Consider the following 24,506-nt stretch of genomic DNA (forward strand, 5'->3'; position numbering starts at 1 on the left):
TTAACCATGCTTGATAAGCCGACATCTCGTCTGCTACATTGAAGTAAACGCTTTCTGCCAAAGTCAGCATAATGGTAGAAAGTGCCAATTCATCCATTTCGCTCCATTCATCTTCGTCCATATCTTCTGGTTTTATCCCCTTGAGATTTATAGGTTTTATCTGCTTCTTTTGTACCAACACGTGCCAAATCTGCTTCTTCCACAATGGGAAATTGGTTCCATCCAGCTTCTTGATATTGTAAAGAGCAGTGTCCTATGATCTAGCCATAGCTACGCTTCACAGTAGTTTATTTTTCTTAGAAAGATTCGGCAGAGTAAACTGACCTCTGAACCAATATCAACCTGTCAAATGAACCAAGAAAGCTTCAGATTTTGTAGAAATTTTGGCAGAGTCTCCTTTGTAAAATGGCTCTGGTGTACTAAAAACAGACCAAAAAACAGCTCAAAAAACACTGTCTCTCTGACACTGTAAGCTACGGGTAAACCTGTCTTGCACCTGTACTGTCTCTCACTGTCCTGTCACTGTCCTATAAGCATAGACTGCGACAATGCCTCAACGGCAGTAAAGCAAAGATGCAATCCCAACTGTCTAACTCACAGTCAATACATCCTAGCTGCCTATCTAAGGGTGCTCGAGGGATCGCTCCAAGACGTGTATCACCGAAAGGATCTCAACATTCGAGAATCCCCCAGCTCAATAAAACCTCACTCAACCCTCAACAAAGGCTGCAGTAAATCTGACAGTACATAGACTTCCCACAAAGTCATACATCCACAAATTTCCCACTGTATGTTGTAACCGCTGCGGCGGTTGTTTGCTGCGTGACTCACAGCCCGCAAACCCTCAACAGACATACATCATCTCTGACAATACATCCCATGTGGAAGTACCTGCAATTTCAGGATGAAATCTGGAATATCAAGCAGCAAACACAAGCTACCTGATGAACCAGTGGATGTCGCCTACAGTCTGTGTGTAGATGCACTCGTGTCGTATGTGACACGCCTCCAAGAACTGTGAGCCGTCCTTCGATGTGTAGACAGCCACAAATCAACACTCTGGGAGTGTCGATATCCTCAGCACCTGCAGTCGTAGGCCGAAAACCCCAAATTTGCAGAGTCAGATCTGCACCCGTCGAGACCACGTAGTCGAAAATGGCCTACGCAGACCTTTGTCGAAGCCAAGCGGTGGCCGAGATGACCTCAGAATGAAATTCTGACAACACCAAGCCCTTTGGGCTTTCTCACGAGATTTGGGGCCGTGTCTTTGCCTGTCGAATTCCACTCCAATCTGAGTTGGTGACTCTAGCCTTCTGCAGTGCTGCCCCGAGCCTCGATCTGAGCTATGATACCAGTTGAAGGAGTACGAGCGGAAGTGCGACGCGAGAGAGAGTGCAAGAAGTAGAGCACGACGATATGGTGAACTCGCTCTACTGAAATGTGTAGAGCATAGTGAGTTCTTATTAGGTTTTTACAAAAGAATATGTGTACATACCTGGCGGCCCGCCCACTTACCTGGGCGACCACATTGGGCTTTATACCCCAACATGTTCAGGAGAACGCATCTTGTGAGGAGCTAGTATGTAAGCTCAAAAAGGCACTTTATGGCTTAAAAGCAGGGTTCAAGGCAGTAGTATCATAAATTTGATGCATGTATGAGGTCTCAAGGATATAAAAGGAGCGAAGAGGATTACTGCTTATACTCAAGAGACATTCTTGATATATCTTTCCTATGAAAACTCCACTATTCCACGTTTTCTATCCTCTTTATATGAAAACCAAGAAAATGACTTGAAAATCCCAAATCCTTCATAGAAAACTACATGCTAAGTGACTTTTTCTAGATGGCAATCTCGTCTTTAGACTTCCCAAAAATGAGCATATCATCAACATAAAGTATCTGGATGAGAAGTGAAACAATGTTCAAATTTCAAGTATACAAGCAGTTATCTTCCTGGCTCCTTTCATAACCTTGGAACTACATGTACTTGTCAAACTTCATGTACCACTTTCTTGAGCCTTGTTTTAGGCTATACAATACCTTATGCTCTCTTTCAGAAAAGAGATATACAAGGAAAATAATGAACCACACTTTTGGCCTTTGAGCATGACCGTTTGAGTTTTGTTCTTGTAATCAAGTCTTGTCTTGTACTGTAGTTTTGTAATTTAAGTTTTGTATCAAGTTCTATAAATCAAGTATTAATTCTTGAAATCAAGATTGAGTTTCATATCAAGTTCCAAGGTCTTGTATATTGTGAGCATCTTCTCTTGCTCTTCTCTAGCTCAAGACATGCTCATAATAGTTTGGCAAGATTGCACGTCTTTAATCTTCTCTAAACATGGATTCTATATAGGAAGGTTTTGTGTACAACTTTGCAAAAGTTACAGCAATAACTTCACGAGCTACATGCTGAGCAACCACACTTGCTAAGTCCAATGGTGCAACATCTTCAATGCCCAATCCAAAAAGTATTTCAAGCCAATACGTGCCAAAATCCACCAATGATTTCAACTAATCCAATGGGGCAAGCAGAGAAACCGCACTTACTAAGTCCAATGGTGTAAGAACCTCAACCCCTAGTCCAAGGACTATGTGGTTTCAGATAGTCCATCACAACAAAGGAAGGAGCCCAAGGTCAACGTGCTTGAAAAGTTTGATAGCCAAGATCAAAATTTAGAGGCTTCCTTCGGTGAGGCTATTTATAAGCATGCAACTAGAATGTTACCCGGGTGGTGCTTCTCAAGTTAGTCTCATCAACACTCTTCACTCAGCATGATTTGTTGTCAAAGTCAAGCTTCGCAAACTACAGTAGGGTTATCACCCTACTACAATCATTCGAGGAGGGACAATGAAGATTTTCTTTGAGGTTATCTACCATTATCAGGAGCTTTTAGATCAAATCTATTTAGATCAAGGACCACCATTCATATTGATCTTTTGGAGAGGCCTATTTAAACTTCTACGTGTGCAAATCAACCTTCTTCAGCTATTCATCCACAAAGTGATGGACAAACAGAGAGGGTGAACCAAGTTCTAGAGAAATATCTCTACTGCACAATCAACTTCCATAAAGACAATTAAGTAGAATTGTTGGCCCTTACTGAATTTGCCTACAACAACACTATTCATGCTTCTACTCGGCATATGCCATTCTTTTTCAATTATGGTCAGCACCTAAGGATGGATATCCACATGAATCACCAAGGATGGAGATCCACATGAATCACCAAGTGAAGAATCCGGTTGCCACAAATTTAGCCACACATTTACAAAGCATTCATAAGGGATTGACAAAGCATATCAGAGAGGCTCAACAAAGGTATAAAAAAATTTCATAGCATAGTTTTTACAATGAAGTGAATGAGAACGACTCTAAACTTTGGATCTGTTTTTATACAAATGAAAGATTACGGTCGGGTCCCGACAACCGCAAAAAACGAGATGGCCACAACCAAGGATACAGAGCCTTACATAGCACACTTTCACCGACACACCCTTTTGGGAGTATAACTTATAACTTTGAGTTATCTTTTCAAGTTAAAATGATTTCAAAATAGTTTTTAACAAGGTAGAAGGATAGATGACAAGCGAGCACACATCGCATCGTCATAGCAAACACCTTTGCTTACTAAGAGACAACATCACAATGAATGTGACACTGATCTATAGCCAAGATTAATCATGTATGCACATTGACATTGTATATATACATATATTGATGATTTATATATTAAGTCTGCTTCAACTTATTTTGATCTACTTGTATAATACTATCAACTTTATTTAAATTTTGATCATTCATATTCAATTTGTTTCAGTTGTTTTTGTTTATTTGCATAGTGACAAGGGAAAAATAAACCATACCGTGATCATCCATACTTTTAATTTTGTTTTCATGTAAATTCATTGGTTGTTTTTTGTTGTAGTGTATGTAGAATGCTCCTAAGTGTACACTTTCCATTTCAAATCCTAGCGTTGAGCATGATTTATGTGTATGTATTTACATGTGAATGGCGTGTGTGTGTGTGTGTGTGTGTGTGTGTGTGTGTGTGTGTGTGTGTGTGTGTGTGTGTGTGTGTGTGTGTGTGTTTTATTTGTGTGTATGCTTGTGTAGAATGTATGATCTGATATGTGTAGAATGTGTAAGAGAGAGAGAGAGAAAGAGAGAGAGGGGAGTAGAACTTAATCGATGCTTGGAGAGTTCTCACACTCGAGAACTCCCAACTTTTAACCAAAAAACGGTATAGCATCACTTAAGCGACTTTTGTTCGTCACTAAAACTTAAGCGATGCATTTTACATAGTTTAAGTGACGTCAATCGCGACACAATTTTCGTCACTTAAGCGATACCCTTTGGCGTCCCTAATGACAAGGAGACCTAATAGTGAACATCCTTGTCCACGGGCATTGTTTTCTTAACATCTTGGAATGGTGTGTCATGAGTTTGAATCGTTGTGATATCCTAGGACCCTTGTCCTCTATATAGCTCATGTCTTAACATTTGGTATGTCATTGCATGGATCCTTTAATGAGATACACACCATGTGGAATGTATCACATTAAATGATCCATAGCAGTCGAATGCTTAAACTGTCAAATGATAAAGAATAAGCAAAATAAATGCAACTTGATTGGTTTTCTTTATAGGCAAAAATATATGCAACTCGACTAGTTTGCTATGATTCATAACTATGTTTATTGAGAAGAAAAGGCATCATCTTTTCATGCATATCAAAATGAGGAGACTCAACCATAAATGGGTTGTTGTTTGTTCATAGGGGCAAAATTTAAGCGTGTGAGAAAATATCCATATATAAAGGTGGTGTATAGGACAAAATAAATGTTAGTTGGAGACCTTCAGTGCACCCTTATGGATAATGTCATAAGCACCCTCGTATAGCTAAAAACCTCTATACTTATGCACCTTTGTGCACACCTTGCACATCTTAATTTCAATCGACCTCATGTAAGACATATTCATCTATGGATTAATCCAAAACTTTTTGGAAACCTTCACGACCTATGCCACATAAACTTAGAAAATGTTCGGGAAATTTAAACTAAGAAGTGTGGGAGGCATGCCACACACTATTCTTTTGGCAAGTCATCATTGCAAGCGCACTACTCACAATATCCAATATTCATGCTCCATGTCTTCAAGAATGAAAGGAATGAAGAATGAACACACTAAACAATATGTGAACTTTGATTTTCATTTCTCTGACCTCTCCCCATATATCTGTCTCTCCTCTCCGTGTTTCAAAGTTCTTACATCCTTCAATATTTATTTGCATAGTTTTTGTTCATTTAAATCTAACTGAAAGAGGAAGCCAAGGCATAGGGAATTCCCTAGAATCTAGGCGACTAGCCTACGAAGGTCGGGAGCGGTCTAGGAGCACAGATTCCGAGGAAAAAGGTCAATCAAGGACCTTTCCCAAGGGGCACAAGCCTGCAGCACAACACATAACTATAGTGTGAAGAGGACAATGCACACAAGCAATGTTCACAATGATTCCGGGGCCTATTGATGTGTCCAACAATCATTGGAAATGATTGTATGAAGATGACGGACTTGCTTATGTGTTGAAAATCTGACAGTGTAGGACAAAAATTCTGACCAAGTATGTAGCAAATGTACAACCGACATTCTCTACCCCATGACCTCGGACCTTGACGGGAAGCAAAAGGAGAAGGGGGGGGGGGGGGGGGGGGGGGGGGGGGGGCAAAAAAAGTCACTTAATCTAAGGCTCTACATTTTGGGCAAGCCAAGAACGTGAGCTCTTGCAATAGGGTAAGCTGAAGTTTCTTTAGCTTTCACTTCCATGAGCTAAAAGTACTTGCTTTTTCTATAGTAATCTATCTTGTTTTATTCCAACCAACTTTTTTTGTTGTTCGTAACATCTCTCCAAAATCTGCACTTGTGCCCAAATATAGAGCTACTAGAGATTCAAAGTAGGCAGTACTGCACAATACAAGCACTACCATAAAGATATGAAATATATTTTTTACATTCAATGCTAAACAAGAATACCCCAATTAATACATTGAACACACTTAACCCCCTCCATGACTGAGCTCCAATTTGCAAAGAGCTAGAAGAATAAATAGTCGTAGTGTGCCTTTCAGGCTAAGTAACCCTTCTCTTGAGGTTATTTCAAAAAATCAGAAGTACTCTTCAGAACAGAACAATATAATCTTCGAAGAAAATTTGACAAAGCGGTGATCAACATTTGAAAACCTCAAGGCCACTTTCATATCATTGGAGCCTAATCTGATAAATCTATGATAAGAACCCCATATGACCACAATGGTCTTGTTTTGCCCTACATAAACATGTTGCCATTAGCTCCACTCTAAGATGACATTGCTTCAGTCCTTCAGTATTCTTGACATGTTTCTAGCTGAATTCTACAAGTTCAAAGAACAATTACTGGGCTCTTTGCTCACATGCAACGTCCAGAGAACCCATCCAATGTGTAGTATCAACATTTGACAAGCTTGTTGAGCTGCCCCTTCTGCCCAACTACACGATTTAACTCATTGCAGAAGGTAGGGTTAGCAGCAAAGCTGTAGATTGGTTTGGGCATGTACGTGTCCGTAACAAGGACCCACTGGGAAAAAAAAAATGCTCCTTGAGTGGGTTTGATTGTACAAGCTAGCTACCAAATTATTCATCTGGCTTCTCCTTCGATGCTGAGCTTGCACCTTCCACAGGACTTTCAGTGTAATAATCCTGTCGCTTGATATTTATGCCATACTGAAAAGAAACAATACTATGTTCTTCCACCATAGAGGTACTTAACTAAGAGAAGAAGAACAAGTGAAATACAAAGACCACATATACCTCTCTGAGAGCGAATGTCAGATCCTCAGTTGTCAGCACATATCTCTTTTCCTGCAAGCAAACAGTTTCCAGAACTCAGCCGATACGAATATGAGCAAAGACGCTGCTATATACACATGCATTATGCTGGAAAAAGTAGATCAATGTTACCCATGTCACAAGCCAGTGCACAAAGAATTGGGCTTCTTGTCCCAACCACACTGACCGAGAGAGAGAGAGAGAGAGAGAGAGAGAGAGAGAGAGAGAGAGATGAAATTAAATGAAATGTTATATTAACGTCTTCAAAAGGCCAAAATAACCTATGAGACCAGATTGTTACAATGTGGTGGATCTGATAGAAGTCAGAGTAACAAAATGAAATGACAAAATGAAAATGAAATACTATGAAATCCTAAGCTGGTAATGTGAACTAAGCAGCAGCTAGCCGGGATAGCTAAATCACAAGTCACAAGAGATCCAGAATTGGTCGCTGGCAGATCTCATCAATCTCCTCCATGGTAAGCAGTCTGACCGGGCGTCGTGCATGTCGGGCCAAAGTGATCCGAATCCTCTGATGTAGTCTCCATCGATGCTTTGTAGTCCTCCGCAGTCGTGGGCATCTGAATCTCCCCAACTCAGTCGCTCGGTCGATCAGTGTGCCTCTGGTGTGAGGCGACAAGATCTACTGTGGTAGCAGCTCCTGTGTGTGTCCAGTGTCTGCTCTAAAGAAGTCTGTGATGTGTCTCTGAGACTGGCTGGCCTCTCCTCTCATCAGGCTCTCTCTGTGTCTGTGCAGCTCAAGCAGAAACAAACCCAGGCATCTCTGATCCTCGTACCTCATGACTATGGAGAGTGGTCCAAAGCCCTCTCTGAACAAGCATTGGAAGCGGCCTCGTATCTCGTAGTAGACGGGGCAATGGCATGTGTACTGTTACTCTGTCTCGGGCTCCATGTCACACAAGGGGCATGTCCTGGCCTCTGCTGGTACTCCGCTGTATCTCCCAGTCTCGATCCGCAGTAGGTGTGACGATGTGCGTATCTGGCCAATAGCACACGGTATCCCATGAGACAAGTGGGTGGCCATGTATCTGGGCCTCGTCACAAAACCGTCCATCGTAAGCTGGAGAAGATGCTCTCTATAGAAAGCCATCTTCATGTCCAGCGCCTGTGCTGGCTGTATCCATGTCCTCCTGGTGTCTAGCTGAGTCACGTCCTGGCGTATGAGCCTGGTGATCTCGGACTGTGTAAGAGTCAGTGAGGGTGCATCCAGTGAGTACTGGAAGGGTGGTAATCTATCTATACTGAACCCATGCGCCTCGAACCATGATGTTATCTCCCCATACCAGCATGTTGTATCTCCCAGCATGGCTAACTGTCGAGAGGACTCCAGTGCAAGGCGGGCATATCTGTCTCTGGGAAGTTCCCACATGCGGTATATAAAGGAGACAAATCCGGTAAGCGCCTCAACCACTAGTGAGGGGGCAGCTAGCTCTGCTCGGATAATGGCACGTGGTACTGAAGCTTTTGCTCTAATGAGCCGCGAGATCATGGAGACCAGGGGCTTCTCCATGTCCCCCCACCCATCAGTGCGACCTTTCCTCCCGTGATGATCCAATGAAGGCCCCGAGATCTCAGCTCCATAGAGCAACACAGAAGCCACCAAAGTGTCAAAGAGCCAGAGCTTCGTCCGAGGCTCCCTAAACTGAACCTGTGAACACATCCTCTCCAATCTACCCAATGCCGAATGGGCTCTAGTCAATCTAGTCTCTGCTGCTCTCCTCAATGAAAATGCCAGTCCACTAAAAACCACTCCAAGGTAAGTGTAAGCATCTGTATACTCCACGGTCTCCTGGCCGTATGTGAATGCGGGCGCTGACCTCCTGATCCACTGTGGGGTGGTATTAAATACCATGACCTTGGTTTTACCAAGGTTGACAGACAAACCACTTTCATGGGCAAAGCTATGCAAAGCATCCAAGTGATGTTGCATCCCCTCCGGAGAGTCGGAGATCAACACAATATCATCAGCATATAACAATAGCGGAATCCATGTCCTTGCTAGCGGTGCACCTCTATCCCCATCTCTCTCAATGTAATTAGAAACCTCATCCACATACATACCAAATAGAGTAGGAGAGAGTGGGCAGCCCTGCTTCACCCCAATAGTGGAGTGAACCGGTGTAGATAGACCCTCTCAAGTGCGTACATGCCCTACCACTAATCTCTACAATGCCATGATCCCCCAAATGAGCTCTGTGGGTACTCCGATCTCCTATAATCTGCGCATCAATCTAGCTCTGGATACTGTGTCAAATGCTTTGCGGAAGTCCACAAACCTACATTAGATCCGTCTCCCTATAGGATCTGCCCTCCTCAATGATGGCCCTGAGTGTCAAGATATGATCAAGAGTGGAAAAACCTCTCCTGAACCGTGCCCCGCTGCACGTACTCCCTCTCTCTCTGCCCATCTACTCAGCTGCTGCTCAAGAATGGATGCGTACAACCGTGCCAATGTGTGTCCAATCATGATAATGCGATAATCCCACGCTCCATAGGGTCTCCTGATTTGCAGATAGGTACAATCATAGATAGGCTCCAAGTATCAAGTAAGCCCTCACACATGGCACGATTAAACATGAAGCTACAAGCTCTGCTAGTAGATCTCTGACATGCATGAAATGTTCAGCGACCAGGCTATCATGATCATATGCTCTCCTAGTCCTCATCTTGTCAATGGCCTTCTTCACCATCTCAGCGGTGAAAAAAGCACGTGTGTGTGGGCATGGATCCGGGGGATTGGGAAGGGGGGTTGTCCAGAAACTGTGTAGAAGGATGATGCGTACTGACCCCAAGTCTCTATTGAGGCAATGGCAGGGGGGGGGGAGACAGCTCATGAAAGAGCTGCCATGCCTCACGCGAGTCCTGACTCAAGAATAGCTAGTAGAAATCTTGCTCTAGTCGAGCCAAAAATGCCCTCTTCTTCCGCCGCACCAGGCATCGAAAGTCAATCTGTGACTGTCTGTGAGTGACGTCCCCCAAAAGCACTTCCCTCTGAAGTCTAGCTCTAGTCTGGCGGCATTCCTCATCATACCAGCTGTTCTGAGGCATGCTCCCAGCACGGCGTCTATGCTCAGGCTAGGTGTGTGGGTATGCCTCTGCTGCTGCATCATGTAATGTCTGTGTCAGTATAGTAGTAAGCTCCTCCAGAGGTCGTTCTGGCTCCTCAGTGCATAGGCGTTTGTAGATCCCATCTATGTATACTGAATCCGTCTCCTCCGTGAAGGTGTAGCGAGTAGGAGCTGCTACCCGTGGACTGTGTGCTACATTGAACTGGAAAGAGATGGTCAACGACACAAAGCATGATCCTCTGCCACCCCAACAGGTATGGGCCCAACTATGAGATCCTGAATACTAGAGATGAGGCTTGGTTGTGCCATGACATAATCCACCGTGCTGGCTCCGTGTCTGTGTGCAAAGCATGTGAAACCTCCCGCATCGGGAAATCTCTGTAGGCCATTCAAGATGGCCAAACCATGTGTAGTCCCCATGTCTATCAAGTGCCGTCCATACTCAGTATGTTCCCCCATCCTATGATAGTCTCGATAGGCCAGTCTCTGCAACATCCAGCTCTCAGCATCTCCTCTAAAGTATCATAAAATACTGTCTGATGATGGGCAGTTCTAGCATTGAAGTCCCCTAGAATGATAGTGTCACCATCTCTAGAGAATTCCCATATGTCATCATCCGAAATAGAGAATGGGGATTGTCCTCTGGGTGGTGCATATACTGACGTACTCGGGGGAAAGTAGCAAATAGCAATGTAAAGATATCTGTCAGTCTCTACTTTCAATCTCACCCACATGTACCTAGCTTGCTCATCCCTACGAGCTGTATGTATCAATGGTTGCAACTCCTCCTTGAATAATAATGCCACTCCTCCTGAGCCCCGCCCTGATCGTGTCTCCTGTCTACATGTTGTCTCCCATCTGTATCCACTAATGTGAGGCATAGACTGCCAAGGGGCCTGATGTGTCTCAGAGTAGAAGATGATGTCTCTCCTACTAAAAGTTTCCTCAAAAGCACCACATCAAGACGCATAGATCCATTACAATTCCACGTAGCAACTTTGAGTGTGGCCCCATAGGTCTCACACCGTCATGTGGAGTGTAGCTCCAATATCACCACTCTTGCAATCTTACCTTTTCCCCTTGCCGCTCTAATCTCTGGCATTATCTCTTGCATATGGGCAACCTGTGAGAGGGTAAGGTCATCCCCAAGAAAGATGCCCGTCTTCTTAAGAGTTTGTCTCTTCTTCAAAAAATCCTTCTTTGCTTCCATGGAGGGAAAAAGAAGAATAAGTGCCCTTTCTTTCGAGGTTTCCCCCTTGCTCTTATTTTTCTTGTTGCCCACTCTCCAAGCTCTTGAGTGCATTGGCTCATGAACTCCCATAAAAGCCATGAGTTCTTTTACCTCTTCGTCTACATTATCTTTGTCTTTTAGGCCGCAAATTCTCACATGTAGAGAGCGTACACGTCTTCTTTGCTCCTCTTCTAGTGTTAGGTTGATAATAGTGGGTGTGGATGTTGTTTCCTTACTTTTCCCTTTCTTGGCAACCTCAATCCATTTCTTAGCCTCATCTGCTTTCTGTTGAGTCTTTGTGTTAACGTCCACCCAAGAAGTCGTCATTTCTTTATGCTGCTCTTCCCCCTCTTTGATGGCTCGCACTTGCTTTTTGATTGTGTTGATTTCTTCTATTACCGAGGGTTGCAATTCTCCCTCTTCAAGTGTATTCCATGATCGTGCCTCCGTGAGCTCCTTCTTAATTGACGCAATCTCTTCGTCTTGGGCCGTCACACGATCTCCCATTGCAGTGATTTTGCTTTCTTGGGCCAAAACGCGATCTTCGAGCAGTTTTGTACCTAATAGGTGGCGGTTGATCTTGTTAATGGTCTCGGCCATTTCTTCTTTGCACTTTTGGATTGCATCTTCTAAGGGGTCGGCCTCGTCGTTCTACTTCCTCATGGTTTGTCGTTGCTAACAAACGATATGGAAATTTGTAGCGAAAGGAAACCTACACGCATCCGGGCTTCCACATTATGTATACATGTTTCTACATTAAGCATACATGGCGTTAACGTCTGCGATTTCTGCAAAATACAACCAAGCCCTGCTTTATGCAATTTCAGCAATTTCTACCAGTTCTGCAATTTTCTGAATTCTGTTGTTTCTAAACTCTGCTATTTCCTGCTATTTTCTGGAAAATGCAGTATTTGAAAATATTTGAAGAATCTGCTCTGTTATGCTCTGCAAAATTATGCGCAGAAAATGACTGCCTGCTGTTCCTGCCGGGGGGATGGGGGGGGGGGGGGGGGGCGGTGAAAGAGGGCAGCAAGGTGTTGGTGGGCTGCTCCCAGACAGCCAACAGCATGCAGGGAAAATAGCAGCAGCAGCGCATGAACCAGCAGCCTACGCGTCAGGTGCGGCAGAAGAACAACGCGACAGCAGCAGACTTCGCGAGGAGATGGCAGCAGCAGCAGCCACCAGGGTATGCAGAGAAGCGTGAGGGGGGAGGGACGGGACTGCAGCGAGAGAGAGAGAGAGAGAGAGAGAGAGAGAGAGAGAGAACACGCGCGCTAGGGAAATCAAGATTTGCTGCTGCCGCCGACCTCCCCTTCTCCTCTGCACTGCACGCTGGTGGTCTCCATTGGGTGCAGCCAGCACCCCTCGCCCTCTTGGAAGTTACCGGCGCACCATAACCCCAGGCCAACTAGCGACCCCCCCCCCCCCCCCCCCCCCCCCCCCCCCCCCTTTTTTTTCCTGATCCTTGTTGTCTTCTACTATCTACAAGTCTTGCGAATGTTCTTTCCTTTTCGTTTGATTTCCTTTTTCTTCTCACGGGTTTTCCTTCACTTCTGTAATTTTCTGCTTGATTGTTTCTCTATCTGCATGTGGCTTTTTTCTTTTGTATGCTATTGTGTGCTTGCTTGTGATGCATGTGTATGCCTGTGTTTGAGTGTGTGCTTGTGAGTGGTGTGGGCGTGTGTATGTATGTTGCCTGCTTGTGCTTGGTTTTGTTGGTTTTTTCTTGTTTGGTGGATGCAGAAGGTTGCAAGGCGGAGGTTTGGTGGTTCGGAGTGGATTTAGCCTCGTCTTTGACTTTCCTCCTCCACATTTATGCTTGCAGTGGTGGTGATATTTATTCTACTAGGACTAGGATGCATTGTGCGGCTTTGGAAAGCAGGAGTTTGATATCGAGTCTGGTGGAGTTTTCGGCCCCTTAGTTGAAATCTGGGGCTATTTCTGCTTCACCTCTCTGCTACTTTCCTCCATTATCTCCCTTGTTCCAACTTTTGATGTATTGCCTGTCTGGGGACGTAACACTTCCCCCCTTATTTTTAATTGCTTTCCTCAGCAATATCTTCAGTTATAAAGCTGGGGAAACGATTCCTTAACAATCTCCCTACTAGCTTGGGACTCGGGACAATGCTTCCACTTGATCAAATATTCGGGGTATGAAGTCTTGCGAGACTTGTGGACCCTTTGATCGAGAACCGATTCGGATTCGAGTGGAATATAACGAGTGGTGTCTTCTAAGTTCGGGACTTGCTCAGGAGGAATTACTAAGTCATCTTGCCCCGTCCGTTCTTTCAAACGGCTTACGTGGAACACGGGATGAACAGCAATGTGTGGAGGCAAGTCCAACTTATAGGAAACCCCATTTATCTTCTTTGTGATCTAAAATGGACCACAATAACAAGAAGACAATTTCGAGCATTGGCCAATTCAGACCGTTTCGAAATCCTTCGGTACCCTAAGGTACACCCATATGCCTTCTTGGAGTTCGCCGGGTTGTTGATGCTGATTGGCATAAAAAGTGGCACGATCTTGAGCATTTTGTATGCTCTCTTTCGCGATCTGAAACATTCCTTGCATATCGTGTAAGGAATCGGCTACCAATCGCATGTTGATCCCCTTGAGTCCGGTAGCAATTGGTGGTTTCGGCTCATAACCATACATAAGCGTATGACAAGCACAAACGGGTCTCCAATTTCTGGAGGACCGTTTGCCAAAAATGGCATGTGAATTTTGGATCACGATTATTGACAATTTCGTCGGGCAAACCATATAATTTGTATAAGTGTTCCACAAAGAGCTGAGGTAACTCGTGGCTCTTTACAGTGGAACGCGTAGGGATAAATCGCACCATTTTCGTGAGTCGATCAACGACGACCCAAATGGCATCATGCCCACGGTTGGTTCGAGGTAATCCAACTACAAAATCCATAGAAATGCTTGTCCATTTGCTGTCGGGGATTTGCAAAAAATGTAATAACCCGGCACGTTTTTGTCGTTCAGCTTTGTTGAGCTGACATTGCGTGCATCCCCGCACATACTTTTCAACAAAAACTTTCATGTGTGGCCAATAAAAATACCGGCCAACCAAGGCCAAAGTACGGTGTATGCCAGGGTGTCCTGCACTAGGTGCATCATGACACTCAAACAAAATCTGCTTGCGAATATCCTCATCAACGGGCACACACACTTTGACTTGCTTGAAAAGAATCCATTACGAATGGAATACTTCTTCGTTACCTTTCTCTCCGTAGCCACCTCAGAGGCTTCCGGACTGCCATAGCTTTCCGGGCTACGCATTCCCTCTTGGACTCGTTGCTAGATTGCACCGAAGTCGGAAGTCAGTCGGAATTTTAGCAAACGAAAGAAAGTTGACCTTTGGAATTCTACTAAGGGCGTCGGCTACCATATTGGTAGTACCCTTATGGTAGCATATCTCGAAGTGGAACTCCTGCATGAGTTCGGCCCACCTTGCCTTTCGACCACGAAGGTCGGGTTGATCACAGAGATATTTCAAAGAATGGTGATCCGTCTATACCACAAAGCGGGCACCAAAGAGGTAATGGCGCCAAACCTTCAAGGCATAAATGACCGCCAACAATTCCTTTTCTTGTGTGGAGTAACGTGTCTGCACGTTTGTAAGCTTGCGACTCTGAAATGCAATAGCCCCTCTCATCCTAGTATAGGACAACACCAATAGCATAATCACTGGCATCCGTTTCCACCACAAAGGGTTTATTCGGATTCACAATCTACAACATCAGTGCAATAGTCGCTTCAATGTTTGGAAACATTGATCGAGCTCATCAGTCCATTGAACAGACAGACTAACACTATGCTTTTTGCTTTTGACGCCCTTCAACAAACGAGAAGGGGCTCGGCAATACGAGCATAGTCTTTAATAAATTTTCGAAAGAAGCCAGTAAAACCCAAAATAGATTTTACTTGCCTAATCATGCGAAGGGGCCAATCCAGCACAGCACGTATCTTCTCAGAGTCAATGCGAATACCATCCACTGAGATGACATGACCCAGATACAACAATTCCGTGCAGAAAAATTCGCACTTGCTTTGCTTCGCATACAACATTTCTTGCCTCAAAACACGCAAGACGAGACGAAGGTGTTGCAGATGCTCCTCGAGTGTTTCGCTGTAAATTAAGATGTCATCGAGGAACACAACCACACACTTCCCAAATACGAACGAAAGAGATCATTCATCATTTGTTGGAAAGTAGCAGGAGGGTTGGTCAACCCAAAGGGTAAAACCAAAAACTGGTAATGTCCATACCGTGTACGAAACGCGGTTTTCAGAACATCTTGCGGATGTATCTGTATTTGATGGTACCCGGAACCGAGATCGATCTTGGTGAAATAACGAGCACCCGAGAGTCGATCCATAAGGTCATCCATGCGAGCTAACGGATACTTATTCTTGACGGTGACATTAATACATTATTGAGACCTTTGAAGTTTGTAATCCACGCAGAAGCCCATTCCTCCGTCCTTTTTAGCGAGAAGAACCGGAGTGCCCCACGGAGACTTACTAGGTTCAATAAAACCTTTGACAAGATAGACTTGAAGTTGCCTAGCTATCTCGTCTTCCTCTTTCGGGCTGAACCTATAAGGTTGCCGAGAGACAGGATGGCCACCGAGCAAAAGCTCTATCTTATGGTCAAGATTAGGCCCACAAGACGGTGGAAGCCTGTCTCGTAAATCCGGCGGAAAAACGTCCGCAAATTCAGCCAAAACGGAATCCAAATAATGCATTGAATTCATTAGCTGAAAGCAGATTTACATCATAATCGGCGGTGGGGAAGAAAGAGATCCCTCGACCACATGCTACACACCATCAAGTTCAAAAAAAACTGTATGCGATGCATAAAGCTGTCTTTTCGTAAAACCATGGCATGCCTAAAATAACATCCAAGACTTTGTGGTAACGCTGGATTCGGAGCTTGAGTTGTGGCACAACCTCAATCCATTGATCGCTACTATGTTCCACAAAACGGACCACATACGGATGGTTTTGCCTGTTAACCATACTTTCCTTCCAAGTGACTCAGCCATAATAGAATAGTTAGAAACTAAGGACTTGGAGACATTCTTTAGCATGTCCCAAATCCTCTCTAAATGATCTTCTCTTTTCAATTGAGCATACAAGTTGAGAAGCCATACGTATACCTTGTGTTTATTTGGGTAAGGACTTATTTCAATCTACTTAACTGCACGCTTGCTTTGTCAAACAAGCCCACAATCATATAGACCTTTGCAAGTATAGCATATGATGTAGCATCATGCCTAATGTCTCTTTTTCTAGATGATTCCATAGATATTGCATACTAGAAAGGTTGCCTTTTCTAACTCTTAGATCTAATACAATATTGTAAGTACTCAAATTGGCATCCACTTTATTTTAGCAAACAAGCAGCATCAGCTTTATTCTACCTTTCCCTTTGTAGAAGAGTATTAGTTGATTAAACAAGAACAACTGCTCTGTCACACCTAACAACTTTGCTTGCAATAGAAGCTGTTTGGCACTATTTTCCATGTCACGCTCAATTTTGCAAGAAGAGCAATGTAAATCATACCACTTTGCAATGTCTTGGGAAGTTGTTGAAGATATTTTGATGCTTTCTTGTAGACTTTGGCCTTGCAAATGATATCCATGTGAATGGCATGATCAATGTCTACCATCTTGAAAGGCTTCTTTTTTATATTCTTGACCGACTATAGGGATCCTCTTGTTTCAGCAGGATCGATTTGAAGAGCGGATATCATCAGATCCAAATCGAGTCGGGAGATGTCTACAAGCCAGCTTTTCGGACGAGCTTCGGTTTATATGAATTTTTGTTGATGCCTTTTGGCCTTACCAATGCTCCAGCGACCTTTAACCGAATGATGGACAGGATTTTCAAAGAGTACAGATCTTTTGTTGGAACTTTCTTTGATGACATTATAATCTTCTCCAAGGATGAGGCAGAACATAGAGAACATCTACTACAGGTCTTTCAGGCATTGCGAGATCACGAGCTTCGGTTTATATGAATTTTTGGTGATGCCTTTTGGCCTTAGCAATGCTCCAGCGACCTTTAACCGAATGATGGACATGATTTTCAGAGAGTACAGATCTTTTGTTGGCACTTTCTTTGATAACATTATAATCTTCTCCAAGGATGAGGCAGAACATAGAGAACATCTGCTACAGGTCTTTCAGGCATTGCGAGATCACAAGTTGGTGACCAATGCAAAGAAGAGTAAATTTTTATTATCAGAGATACACTTTTTGGGACACATCGTCTCAGCAGAGCAGGAGTGCAGATGGACCCGGCTAAGATTGAGACTATTCGTGATTGGCCCGATTTGAAGAATGTCCATGAAGTTAGAAGCTTCTTGGGCTTATACTAGCAACTCATTAGAAAGTTTGCAGAGGTTGCTTCCCCTTTGCACATCTTGACACAGAAAAGAATCCCTTTCTCGTGGGGACCCACAGAGGTGACTGCCTTTCAGACATTGAAAGAGAAATTGACTACACGACCAGTTTTGACTTTGCCGGATTTGCAAAAGTCATTCGAAGTATATTGTGATGCTTGTGGTCGTAGTCTGGGTGTGGTCTTAATGCAAGAAGGCCATGTCATTGCCTATGAGAGCCGATTGTTTACAAGGCCGGAAGTGACAGCACAGATATATGAGAAAGAGCTTTTGGCGTTTATCCATGCTCTTACTCAGTGGCGACAATACCTACTCGGAGCCGATTTTACGGTCTTCACTCATCATCAGAGTTTACGCTACTTCTTGTAACAGAAGCAGCTATCAGAAAAGCAGATGCGGTGGGCTAACATCTTGTCATTGTTTCACTTTCAGATTGTCCATGTGCAGGGACAGAAGAACTTGGTGGGAGATGCTTTGTCCCAAAAGTCGTTGGTCTTGGCTATTTCCGCGATTCATCATAGAAGCTTCGAGGACATGGTCGATCAGTACGCCACAGATCCAGATTTTTCAGATGTATTCGGTTGAATACAGAATGGGGAGGTAGTAGCAGGATATTTCATTCGGGATGGCTACTTGATGAAGAAAACGATGTTGTGCGTTACACAGGCGTTGAGGGAAAAGATTCTAACAGCAATGCCACTGTCCACCATTTACGGGTCATTGCAGCATTGGCACCACCTTGAAAGGTGTGGAGCGATACATCTTTTGGCGAGACTCAAGGAGGACATGGACAATGTTGTACGCAATTGCTTGGTATGCCAGAAGGTCAAGTTTGACAGGCATAAAGCACAGGGATTGTTACAGCCTTTACCCATTCCCACCCACCCCTGGGAAAGTATTGCTATGAATTTCATTTTTGATCTCCCGAAGACACAGAGTGGGCACGATCGTATCTGGATTGTTATTGACAGATTTAGCAAGCAAGCTCATTTTATTCTATTGAAGAAAACAGTCAAGCCGGATCATTTAACGAGATTGTTCATTGCCCAGATATTCAGATTATATGGCATGCTTGAGACAATTGTCTCTGACAGAGATCCCCGATTCACGAGTTTGTTTTGGAAGGCTATTTGGGAGAACATTGGCACACGGTTGCAGTTCTCGTCATCTTTCCACCCACAGACAGATGGGCAATTTGAGATTGCAAATTCGATCGTACTGAATTTATTGAAGTCTTACATTTCGGATTAGAAGACTCAATGGGAAAAGTTTTTATCCTTGCTGGAATTTGCCTACAATAACATGATCCACTCTTCAACGGGGAGGGCGCCATTTAAGATTATTGAAGGTGCTACGAAGGTTCCACCCTTCTTAAGCAAGATTTTTGAAGTTGACCAATACACGAGGGACTTGGACACTGCTTTTGCCAAGGTCCAAGAGGCTTTAGAGAAATCTCAAGAGTCGAGAAAAACACAAGAAGGCAACAGATCGACACCGTCGCGATTTGAAATTACAGGAAGACGATTGGGTGCTCTTATGTTTTGAGAAGGCACGCCTCAGAAAGAAAAAGGGAAAGGAGCGGCTTTTTCCAAAGCTTAGTATCTCAATGTTTTGAGAAGGCACGCCTGAGAAAGAAAAAGGGAAAGGAGCGGCTTTTTCCAAAGCTTAGCATGAGATACTATGGACCTTTCCAGATAAAAGAAAAGATAAATGATGTCTCCTTTAGATTGAAGCTGCCCAATACTTGGAGAATTCACAATGCTTTTCATGTGAGTCTCTTGAGGCCTTGAGCAACCTGAAGTGGAGGAAAGCGAGGAGATACTCGTTCTAGACCAGATACTAGCACATAAAGATAGAAAGATTAAAGGTAAAGTGATTAGGAAGTTCTTGGTTAAATTCAAGAACTATCCCGCATTGGATGCGAAGTGGATGGAAGAGGAGGACCTAGCAGATACTCCTCAGATTATGAACCTTTACTTTGAAGCATTCGGTTTAGCATAGTCTACTCTGATAGAACCCCGATTTCAGCATGGCCGAATCTAGTGCAGCGGGTTTGCACAAGAGGGGAGTCACTCCGCTCCTTTGTCGACAAATTGCCCCGATTTTTGATACAAAATCACTGATGTCCCTTTGGGTTTCAGGGATACTACTGGGCTGACAGTATTCTATTGTATGACTTTATGAACTGGAATTCCCAATAATGAAAATGATACTGATTGATTTGTACGTGACTTATTTAAGTGCAGGAACTGATAGACGAAATGACTGCAACATTTCGGTCTCATAAATCTCTATACACATGATTGCAATATGGATTAGTTAATCGGGCATCTGTGAGGTCCCGACTAGATCTAGATGCGAATGCTCAATATGTTGCCGATTAATCATGGTCTGATATTTTGAATGATTTTTGAATGTGTGATGTCCTTTGATATGACTCTCGATTGGTACATGTGCTAGATGTGTTGTGCCTAGTGCGTCGGTACTAACAATCAATGTCTGCTAAGACAGTTTATGACCTCTATCTGTTTTGCATGCGTAATTGAGGGAGAGTACAATGCTTTCAAGAGGGGGGTATGTCACAAACTGGTGACGTGTCATGCCCGGACACACTCACACTGGCTAGCAGCAGGGTACAGCCCGCAAAACGCGGCGGCATGCTGACGTAGCAGGACCGTACAGGAAATCCCGCTTTTTTGCGCTAACTTGCTAACGTGGCAAAGCGTACGGATTTCCGGAAAATACGCGGGCTGAATTGGCAGCTTTTGGCTCAGTTGCTTTATTTTTTAGAAGCTTTTGGATTACTACTTTTGGTGCTCTGTTTTTGGGCATCCCCCCTTGTAACCAATAGATAAGTGGGCAGGGCCTCACTTCTCAAAGCATCTGGACGCAGAGTCTGAGAGAGAGCACCTACCCACTCTCTTGTACTTCGAACACAGATTAATACAAAAAGAAATACCGGAAGGGCACCAGTCTTTGGGGCCAATACCTCTTGGCACGGAACTACGCCGGGCCGTGTCGACTTAATTGTGAATTGTGAATTGTTTTGAAGTGAATCTCTGCTATGTCACGATAGAATATTGACTTGGGGTGTCCAAGTTTGTTACAGTTCTCCGCAGTCAAAACACTTCCCCTCTTTGAGATATTCGGTTCTCTGTTCCTCCGTCAATCGAGGTCGTGCAACCTTCTTTTTTTGGAACTTCCTCTTTCTTCTATTTTCATTTGTCGAACTATGTCCGGTCCTTGGTGTCGAAACCGCATCAACGGGGTAAGTCACGTTACCCAAATGTATAGAGAATCCTCGCTTAGCATGCCCCATCAATTGTTCTATGGACTCGGACTTCTGCTCAAGGCAGTAATCTCGGATTTCTTTAGAAGGTCCGCAGCAAAACCGCTCGATTTGCTCCTCCTTCTTGAAAGCAGAGGTCGAAAGAAAAGCATCCCAAAATCTTTCACAATAAGCATCCAAAGTGTCACCCTTGGTCATCCGAAGATGGTTCCAAGCGGTTCTCACATCTTGTTCGTACTCATGAATCAACCAAGAAAAAATAAAGAGCTGGTTAAATTTTAGCCACTTAGTCGAGGCTTCTCTCCTCAAAAGAAGAGTGGACCACCACAATCGTGCATTTCCCTTCAAGAATGATGTTGCCCTCCTTATCTTGGAGTGCTCTGAGTAGCGCCCTCCAGAGAATGCTTTATCAAACTGCCCAATAAAAGCTAAAGCCTTGGAGGCATCTCGGAATCCGAAAAAGGATTCAAATTTCATTGACTGTCCACGTTCCTTAAACTCCTTAGTCTTTCTACCCTTGTCTTCGAGAAAATCATACTGGTTGGCTCTATAAAAGTGTTTCTTCTTTGCATAAAACATGCGATCACCGTAGTCCGAACTGTCAAAAGATGACTCCTCAGTAGAACTGTAAGAAACAAGTCGAGATGTAAGGTGCAGCGGAAGTGAATGTTGAACTTTTGCTCAAATGAGTGATCCGAACTGTGCTCAAGGTTCCTTTTACTTACGGAAGGGAGAGCCTTCCGTTCCATTAGTAAGAAAGTGCAATGGACACAAACAAAGTGGAGAACACTGTGAATGAAGGTGCTGAGACTGAGAGATAGAGAGAGAAGAATAAGACCTCCTCCAAGGGCCCCACTCTCTATGGTGAGAGCGGTCTACTTATGACTGCACAAATCTCTATAATGCTTGGACTTGCCGACGATGTCGACGACAATAAGGACGGCGACAAGACGGGCTGAAATCTGAAAACGCTTATGGCTGAAATCTGCAAATCTTGATCTGCTGAATTCTGACTCTTATGTCGGTGACGATGTCGATGGGGACGATGCGACGACGACGTGCTGAAAACGCAGATGCTGAAATCTGCGTTTACCGGCCTGAAATTGCAAACTCTGGCTGATCTGACTGTGCGGCGAGGATCTGCTGCAGGAAGGTGAGATCAACGAGGTTTGGGACTTCTTATGCGATGTCTGACTGCTGAAAACTAAAAACGCTGATGCTACTGTGCATCTTGTCACGAAGAATCTGCAAAACGCTGGTTGGTCTTGCTGATCCAAAAACACTAGGGCTGAATTCTGCCATCTCGTGCAATCTGCTATGGATCTGCTGATGCAAACTGCTAACGCTAGGGCTGAACTATCCTCTGCTGTCGCCAGGCTGCTGCAAATGCAAAAACGCTGGCTGATGTGGGTTCTTGATGCAAAACGCTAGCCTTGCTGCTGTGTTGCAAAAACGCTAGGCCTTGCCGAGGGGGGGTCCTGCTGAGAAGGTGCCTGTTAAACCGAAGCTCTTGCTGCCTCTTCTGCCAGAAAGTGCTAGCGCTGGGTTTTCTTATATACAAGCTTATCAAATTTGCCCTACCTAGTCCCAACAAAAGTCACTTAAAAATAATAAGTGAAAAATGTCAAAAATAGGAAAATAGGTCTATGCACTGTAAAAATGCTCCTGATGGGTTCTGACTGTAATCTGATGATCATGCTATCTACAACCAGAGGATATGCATTTACTCTAAGTGTCTGGACATGCACGGTCTGCGAACAGACTCACAAAAGTGCCAGATCACTTATTATTCTAGACTGACTCAACTGAACCCAACCCTGGTCATGAAGTAGCTTGTCCACGGACACGTAGGGTTGGATGTGTCACGTGACATCCCCTCCTTTTCAAAGTGAGGTACTCGTACCGAACTGTATGGTGTCAAGGGAAATCGCCAATTGCATCCGGAATCCTGGGAAGGACTCTTCGCCGGCCCACTCTGATGTGTGGGTCGTGCGATACTTGAACTTCTTAAAGGTCTGCAATGCCTTCTTCTTTGGTCCGCGCCGAAAGCGACACAAAGTCTTATGTGGCTCCTCCAATGCTTCAACTTCGTCTATAGTCATGCGTCTCTCATCTTCAAGAATCTCCGAGGCTGAAAATTCCTGAAACCACTTTAAACACAAAAACATGAACATACCCATTCCATGTAAAGTGACTGGAAAAATACTATTCTCCTCTGAAGACTGTGCATGCAATGTAGATGAACATAGAGACGGAGTGCCAAGCCGTTCATCACACACACGCAAACAATGAGATCGAATCTTTTGTTTCTGATGTAAATCAATCAACTGTGGCAAATCACAATGGACATGCCCATGCTTGATGCTCAATCTTTCTTGTGCTCTTTCTACTACAATGTCATGCCAAGGAAGAGACATGGAATGTAACTTCCTTGAATGCATACGTTTCAGCTTTTCATGAGAAATCCGCATACATCCGTGCTCATTCATGAGTAAATCACACTCATCGTTCAATATGTCATGCCTATGAAAAGGGATCACATAAGGACGGTATAGAAAGCATCACGAATGAAACACTCTAACAATGCGTGCTGACTAATCATGCGAACACATAGTACTTCTGTCACAAAGTGATGACGTGGCTACGGGAAGCTGAAACCCTAATTTCAGGCTGAAACCCTAAAATCCCTGCAAACCCTAAAAACTGCCAGAAACCCTAATTTCTGACAGCAAACCCTAATTTCTGCCGGGGTGCCACGTGGCAGCAGGAGCGCAATACGGATTTCCGGAATTTGCGCCGCAAATTGCACTGACAGCTTTTGGGCGTTGCTTTTTGGGCTCCATGCCATGAGAGAGAGAGAACCTTTTTTTTTTTTTTTAAGGATACTCTCTAAGAGAGAGAGAGAGAGAGAGAGAGAGAGAGAGAGAGAGAGAGACAGAGAGAACTGATGCTTTCTATTTTTAAAAGCTTTTGGGGCTCTGCTTTTGGGCATCCCTTGTACTTTTAAATATGTGGAGAGGGATTCACTTCTCAGAGCATCTGGACACAGAGTCTAAGAGTGAAACCCTAGCCACACTCTTGTACTTTGATTTGATTAATATAAAAAGAAATACCGAAAGGGGCGCCAGTCTTTGGGGCCAATATCTCTAGGTACGGAACTCCGTCGGGCCAGTGCAAATCTATTGTGATCTGTGAATTGTTTTTGAAGTGGTTATTTGGTGCTGTCGCCGTTGATTCTTGACTTGGAGTGTCCAAGTCTGTTACAGTGATATCAGAGCACGGCCGATTTCTCTTCTACGGGAAATCCAATCCCCATTTTTTTTTCCGCGGCACCTATGGCTTCAAGCAATGATCAGTCGACTCCCTCTGCATCTGTAGCTGCGGGTAGGGATCACAACGAAGATTTCGGCACGGAGTATGGCCCGCCTAGGCCTACTCCAGCGGAGCAGCAAGAGATGGAGCATCGAAAATTGATTGATGATGCAACAAAGATGATGCTCAATTTTGCCAAGGACCCGAAGATGGCAAAATATATGAACCAAACCTCTTTGGAAGAGGTACAAATGGAGTGGCAGAGAACCACAACCTCCCGAAACCCGCTCTCAAGAA

The 24,506-nt window shown here is 44.1% G+C and overlaps 1 protein-coding gene across 2 annotated transcripts in view; it reads right to left on the reverse strand.

Moving 5' to 3' along the window:
• Positions 1-6,112: 6,112 nt before the first annotated feature.
• The window catches only part of TAFII15 (TBP-associated factor II 15), a 36,335-nt gene continuing 17,941 nt past the window's right edge, over positions 6,113-24,506 (reverse strand). For both annotated transcript variants that reach the window (XM_086509372.1, XM_086509363.1), the window contains 2 exons: positions 6,846-6,896; positions 6,113-6,758 (listed from right to left, as the gene is read on the reverse strand). In XM_086509372.1, coding sequence (XP_086365498.1) covers positions 6,669-6,758; positions 6,846-6,896 — 141 coding nt within the window. In that variant the 3' untranslated portion in view covers positions 6,113-6,668. The remainder of the gene's footprint in view (positions 6,759-6,845; positions 6,897-24,506) is intronic.

Source organism: Adiantum capillus-veneris, chromosome 1, assembly GCF_014529385.1.
Source record: "Adiantum capillus-veneris isolate H3 chromosome 1, ASM1452938v2, whole genome shotgun sequence".
Lineage (NCBI taxonomy): Eukaryota > Viridiplantae > Streptophyta > Polypodiopsida > Polypodiales > Pteridaceae > Adiantum > Adiantum capillus-veneris.